Source organism: Mus musculus, chromosome 13 (genome assembly GCF_000001635.26).
Source record: "Mus musculus strain C57BL/6J chromosome 13, GRCm38.p6 C57BL/6J".
In the NCBI taxonomy this organism is placed as follows: Eukaryota; Metazoa; Chordata; class Mammalia; order Rodentia; family Muridae; genus Mus; species Mus musculus.
In genome coordinates, this window is record NC_000079.6 from 42,301,067 (window position 1) to 42,308,253 (window position 7,187).

The window sequence follows — 7,187 nt, forward strand, 5'->3', positions numbered from 1 at the left end:
GAAAAGTAGGGTGATCTTCCAAACTAATCTGGTTCCCCGCCCGCCCCAGTAGCTGGGATTCAAGAGCGAAGAGTGGGGATCGTCCCCTTGTTTGATCAGAAAGACATAAAAGGAAAATCAAGTGAACAATGATCAGCCCCACCTCCACCCCACCCCCCTGCGCGCGCACAATACAATCTATTTAATTGTACTTCATACTTTTCATTCCAATGGGGTGACTTTGCTTCTGGAGAAACTCTTGATTCTTGAACTCTGGGGCTGGCAGCTAGCAAAAGGGGAAGCGGGCTGCTGCTCTCTGCAGGTTCTGCAGCGGTCTCTGTCTAGTGGGTGTTTTCTTTTTCTTAGCCCTGCCCCTGGATTGTCAGACGGCGGGCGTCTGCCTCTGAAGTTAGCCGTGATTTCCTCTAGAGCCGGGTCTTATCTCTGGCTGCACGTTGCCTGTGGGTGACTAATCACACAATAACATTGTTTAGGGCTGGAATAAAGTCAGAGCTGTTTACCCCCACTCTATAGGGGTTCAATATAAAAAGGCGGCGGAGAACTGTCCGAGTCAGAAGCGTTCCTGCACCGGCGCTGAGAGCCTGACCCGGTCTGCTCCGCTGTCCTTGCGCGCTGCCTCCCGGCTGCCCGCGACGCTTTCGCCCCAGTGGAAGGGCCACTTGCTGAGGACCGCGCTGAGATCTAAAAAAAAAACAAAAAACAAAAAACAAAAAAACCCAGAGGCGATCAGAGCGACCAGACACCGTCCTCTTCGTTTTGCATTGAGTTCCATTTGCAACCGAGTTTTCTTTTTTTCCTTTTTCCCCACTCTTCTGACCCCTTTGCAGAATGGATTATTTTCCCGTGATCTTCTCTCTGCTGTTCGTGACTTTCCAAGGAGCTCCAGAAACAGGTAGGCGCCACTTGCGAATCTTTCTACTTCAGCGCAGCGCAGTTATCGCTTCTGTTTTCCACTTTTCTTTCTTTCTTTTCTTTCATTCTTTCCTTTTTATTTATTTTTTTAATTACTGAAGCTCCAGCAGCAAGTGCCTTACAATTAATTAACTTCTGTGTGAAGCGAAAGAAATAAAACCCCTGTTTGAATACAACTGACTACAACCGAGTATCGCATAGCTTCAAAATAACGTTGTAGCAGTACAGCTGAAGCAAAAATCTATTTTGAAATAAGTGTGTTTAGGGTTGCACGGTTCATTTAGGGGCTTATTCAAACGTTGTCTTGATAGTGCGCTAATGTGTAAAATATTGAAACACTCCAACTTAAAGCCAAGGAATTTTATTCGGGTCATGCAGGCACACCGTGAGCAGGGAAATCACCTGCCGATCAACCATGCGCTGAATAACCCCGCAGGCGGTTTCAGGGCGAAGCACATGCTTTCTTTAAAATTTGTCACTATTGACTTAAGGTTTCATTTGGCAGGTTTTTGGCATCTTCAAACACTGTGAGCTCTATTGCAGTTGTATTCACCTGTCCTGGGAGGGGAGCCGGGATCATTCCTGCCTGATTAAGGAATTAGACAGTACGGGCCACAGCTGGTTCTTTTCTCCTCCCATCCTGTTTTTTGAGGGTCAGTGCCCTCTTTTTGTCTTTTCATGACCCTAAGCAAAGAGAAAGGATGTCAAAAGGGTGAAAGCCCTGGAATGTGTCTGATCGTTTGGAATGAACAAAATCGAGCAGATAAACTGCGCGGCGATGCTGTGTTGGGCCAGAGGGAGGTGTCAAGTCCCACAGCAAGCTGTGCTGCCCAAAGATTCTGAATTCTGAACCCACGGGGTACTTTCCCTGGGTTCCCTGAGCAGCTGTACCTTCTCTTCCGTCAGTGGCAACTTGTCTCCCACCTGAAGTGAATATTGTAAAGTTAGTTTCTTTTCGGTGTCCAGGCATTTTCTGAAAGTTTTTGCTTTCTGTCTATTATAAAAAGGCACCCATATGCCACCTAGACTGGTCTGTGCCCCTACACACGCTGGAATGGGGTGGAAACCCCTAAAGAGTTTATCCTGAGTAGGGAACATGTCTCCATAGCCAGGAATAGGCAGTCTATATTATTTGCTGGTGGCCACCTGTCAGTTTAATCTATGGGAGTTGTGCCATTCTATGTCTCAGGTATGGACTCCCTCAAAATTCCACCAGACAGTATCTACTTCAAAGCGGCTTCAGAAGGCTGGGGAGTCCTTTCCTCTCTCTCTCTCTCTCTCTCTCTCTCTCTCTCTCTCTCTCTCTCTCTCTCTCTCTGTGTGTGTGTGTGTGTGTGTGTGTGTGTGATCTCCCTGCAGGTGGATAAGCCAGCCAGGGTAAGGGTGAAGTCCTGTTAGGCACGGAGAACAAAGGAAGCTCTTTTCTTTCTGTTTGTGTTTCTGGCTAAAGGCAGTTTTATGCCTTGTCTGCTTCTATTTGCGCTGCTAGATCTGACCTGAATACTAGGGTGCAGGTGCTTGCTCTGGACGCCTGAAGAAAGATATTACTACCAATCTGACCCTCTCTTCTCTTCACAGCTGTCTTGGGAGCCGAACTCAGCACCGGAGCTGAGAATGGAGTGCAGAGCCCCCCTCCCAGCACACCCTGGAGACCCCGCAGGTCCAAGCGCTGTTCCTGTTCTTCCTTGATGGACAAGGAGTGTGTCTACTTCTGCCACCTGGACATCATCTGGGTCAACACTCCCGAGTGAGTCTCTAGAGGGCATTGTAACCCTAGCCATCTCTTACTACTGGGGCTTTCTGGAGCCTGGAGAGCCCAGGCTGGAGTTTCTGTTCTGGGAAGCTTCTGTCTTTAGCGTTTCTGAAGACAAAAAACCGTGGCTCCCAAGGGAAACCCTGCTGACTGAGACAGGTCAGCTTAGTGGTAGCAATCTTGGAGAGTGTCTTCTGAGAGGCTGGGGGTAAGGGAGAGTCAGGCTGCTTCCTGTGGGACAGATCAGATTGGCTGAGGACAAGCAGGACGGGGCTATGCATTTAAAGACAAGAAAGGGATAGACTAACTTAGCAGGAGGCTCTGGACATGGGACCTAATAGCCCAGGTCCTATGTAGAGTAGTCTACCTGTACTTCTCAGAGAGGCACAATACCATCTATTCCAGAGGGATAGCCTAGAGTCGGGTACTTCTTGCATCTCTCCTTCGTCTTTAGAAAACTGTATTTCAAGGCAGAGATCAGAACAGTACCCATGGGTTTCTCTTGTACCTTCCAAGGGAACCGAGGCTGTTTTACCCTCAGCCCCCAACCCTAGTCCACTCATCAGGAGCAATCATCAGAGAGAACAAACACATTTAGTCTGTCTACAATGGCTGGCCACGTTCCAAAACAAACCAGACCCAAACCACCGCGGACCTAATCCTTAGTAGTGTTTCTACCAAGGGGAGGACTGCGTTCCTTGTTGTGAGAATTGAAATGGATTCCTTGCAATTTATCGGAGAGCATTTTGACACTGAGTCCTTCACAGCCATTCAATTTTACCAAACTTTAGGAGCAGTGCACCAATATGCCAGGCTCCACCCTGCAGTCTGTCTAGAAATCTTAAGTTTTGGTGTGGCTGTAGTCCTTCTGTTTTCTGGCCCCACAACCACCAGAAAACAGACAAGAAAAGAAAGAAAATACAAAGCAGAAGCCCAAACAGAGGTTGTAATTTGGAACAAAGCTCTCTAGAAGAAATGGGATATCATTGTTAAGTATTGAAATGGAATGTCATTGAATCAGAAAAAAAAAAGTTCGTGTTTTCCCATTTGGGGACATACACTGAGGACCATTGATGGGCAGACATGCCAAATGGCTTCCATTATCTTTGCTATCATGCACTGTCCAAATGCTCTCTGAATTGTATGCCCAAAGAATGAGTCGTCTGAAAGATTATTAATTAAGCTAATATCTTCCTTCTCTCTTTCCATAATAGGCGCGTCGTACCGTATGGACTGGGAGGTTCTTCCAGGTCCAAGCGTTCCTTGAAAGACTTACTTCCCAATAAGGCCACAGACCAGGCAGTTAGATGTCAGTGCGCTCACCAAAAAGACAAGAAGTGCTGGAATTTCTGCCAAGCAGGAAAAGAACTCAGGTGAGTGGAGGCCCCTTTGACTTGTCCGGCCTGCTGGCCTTCTCCCTGTGAGACTGTTTTTCACTTAAGAGAAAGGAGCAGAGACATGAAGAGGCAAGGTGAATCTCAACATACCACCACTAAAATGGTTTTGCTCCTCTGTCTTCACAGGGCCCAAAGTACCATGCAGAAAAGCTTAAAAGACTCCAAGAAAGGAAAACCCTGTTCCAAGTTGGGAAAGAAGTGTATCTATCAGCAGCTGGTGGAAGGAAGGAAACTACGAAGGTAAGAGGCTCATAAGGACTCCTACCCCTGGACGCCAGTGCTAATGGCTCCCCAGTCCTTTCTAGTGGGAGAAAGGCTTGAGTCCAGTAATAGAGTCGTCATGGTCTGTGGACTTAAAAGAGCAAAGGGCTCCTTGGATACTGGCGCCTTGAGTGCAGACACCTGCCCACTGTGTCTTAGCACACACTGTTCAGTCTATAGGTAGAGCTTCTACACTAAGGGGCAGCTTTAACATTTGAGCATATCCAGTCTTTCCTCCTCTGGCTCTTTTCTTTTTCTGATTTCCTCGAGAAACTAAAGATCATGTCAAGGAAAAGGCATTTAAAATATTTATATATGTTACTCCAAAAGTAGTAGTTCATCAAATGACCAAAGGGAAGCAAAGCCACTGGGCAAGGTTGGTGAGATTTAGAGCACACTGCTTTTTGGGTTTATTCCGTTACTTTGGTTGAAATGAGCACATTTAGAGCCAGATGTTCCTTCACTTGCTTTCACTGGCACAGGAGAGGGCTGGATTAGGGTACCTACAAGCAGCTTTTCAATGATCCTTCGAAAGTCTAAACTTTTTGAAATTGAGAAGGTGGGGGTGGTCAAGGCGCCCTTATTCAAACCTGTCACAGGGTCACTCTCATCTCTAGAAGTGTCTCCAAGAAATCCAGGGTCAAGGTGTTTGTTCTGAGCCCAATGTGGCCGTGGGGAAGGACTTCTGAGTTGGTTACTGCTCTTGTGTGGGGACAGCCATGCTTGGCCTCCTTCACACCTGCCACCTAGGGGTCTCTTTCCACCAGGTCACAGTTGCTGAGCTGACCTGAGGATCAATACCTTTTTGCTGCTTTGTCTTCCATTTACCACTAAACTGATAATTGACATTCCAGTTCTTTATGTGCTCCTACACACACACACACACACACACACACACACACACACACACAGATTGCACCACTCTTTAAACTGTCACTAAGCACTTGCTCAGGTCTCCCTGTAGGCTCTCTAATTTTTCTCTCCATCCACCTGTTACATTCATTCCTTATGTGATTTAGAAAGTGCCAGTGTGCCAGAGGGCAGGATGCAGAGGCAGAGGGTAGGATACAGAGGCAGAGGGCAGGATGAAACTGCTTAAGCATAACATTTGATGCTTAACTCCCTGTAGACATGCTCATAGGTTTCCTCTCTGTAGCACTAAGCATAAAAACAGAATTTATTCACACAATAGTCATAGACACTGCTTGAGGATTTACCAAAGAGCACCACATTGCCACAACTGGTGTAAAAGGCTAGGAACTAAGACTTGGTGTGTTGGTGCCAATTCCTAATTTTAGACATTTCTTTAGCCAAGTTGTGATTTGTTTCCCTCTCTGTGAGTGTGCGTTTAGATAACATTTATTTTTCTCTTGTCTTGTCTTAATAGGTTGGAGGCCATCAGCAATAGCATCAAGGCATCTTTTCGTGTTGCAAAGTTGAAAGCTGAGCTCTATAGAGACCAGAAGTTGACGCACAACCGAGCACATTGACTACAGAGCTCCCCCAGTGTTTTGGAAGTCATCCCTTATATAGTGCGAGCCCCATGGCCAGCTCTGCACTCTCCATGCTGGCTGGGATCTTAGCAAGACCATCTGTGTGGCTTCTACAGTTTCTTGTTCAGACGGGCAGAGGACCAGCATCCTTGATCCAAACATTCCAAGAAAGGCTGAGGTGTTCCCTAGCCTGTCTGCGTCCGCTGGGAGCGAGTGCCTTTCTGCCTCTTCTTGCCGGTTGGGAATGACAGAGGACTTCTCAGAGAGCAGAGACACGATGCCATTCTAGAGTGGCATCACTCAGAGAGCCAGGAGATTCCACAGCAGGGCGGGGTTTCTGTAGAAAGTCCTTAGGGAGTGTTCGTGTCTGACTCAGGCGCCTGGCACATTTCAGGGAGAAACTCCAAAGTCCATGCAAAAATTTTTCTGAGGAATGCACAAATTGAAAACATACTCGAAGGACAAACACTTGAGTTTAAAAAAAAAAAAAAGACAATTTTTAAGTTGTAAAATGCAAAACTCAAAGCAACTGTTACTACTGTACATTGGGATGTATTTCATGAATATGAGTCTACCTCACCTTTCTGCACTGTCATACACATTCTCACCTTTAATTATTGCCTCCCTGTATTCTCTCCTCTCCGCTATCCGGGTTCCCAGTCCCCTATACTGAATCCTTGCCTCACAGAAATTGAGTCAGAAGTAGCTGAAACATTGCCATGCTAATCTGCTAGCTCTAATCTATGAGAAAAAAGGATGACAGAATCTGGCCCCTGCCCTTGACCTTGGGAAACACAATGGTTTAGAGTTGTTTGTGTACATGTTGAAAACCTGGTCTGTGCTTTTTAGCAGTAAAAATATGTTCCCGTATGTATTGTAACTGGCTAATGGAAGAGGTTAGATTGAATCTTGATGTACTTATTTTTTTATAGATATTTATATTCAAACAATTTATTCCTTATATTTACCATGTTAAATATATGTCTGGGCAGGCCATATTGGTCTATGTATTTTTTAAAAATATATATTTCTGAATGAAATTGAGAACATGCTTTGTTTTGCCTGTCAAGGTAATGATTTTAGAAAATAAATATTTTTCCCTACTGTACTGACTTGTGAATTATTTCTGAAAACCCCCAAGAGGTGATAATCCTGAAGGGAAGTGGTGAAAAAATGGCTCTCTAGGAAGGTCAAACTTAGAAAAAAAAGGAGGGTGTTGGCTTGATTTAAACAGGAAACTCGGCACATTTCTTTAAAAGATGCTTTTGTGGCTGGTTGACCTTGAAGGTTATATGATATGAAGGAAATAGAGAATTAGAAAGGAGATACATGATACTTAATAAAATATGCATTTGTACATTTAAAAAGATC

At 45.5% G+C, this 7,187-nt stretch overlaps 1 protein-coding gene across 1 annotated transcript; it reads left to right on the forward strand.

Moving 5' to 3' along the window:
• Nucleotides 1–409: 409 nt before the first annotated feature.
• On the forward strand, nt 410–6,924 carry Edn1 (endothelin 1). The gene is made up of 5 exons (NM_010104.4): nt 410–892; nt 2,491–2,659; nt 3,880–4,038; nt 4,189–4,302; nt 5,711–6,924. Exons 1-5 carry the CDS (start codon nt 829–831, stop codon nt 5,811–5,813), a joined length of 609 nt encoding a protein of 202 aa, NP_034234.1. The 5' UTR covers nt 410–828; the 3' UTR covers nt 5,814–6,924.
• The last annotated feature ends 263 nt before the right edge of the window (nt 6,925–7,187 follow it).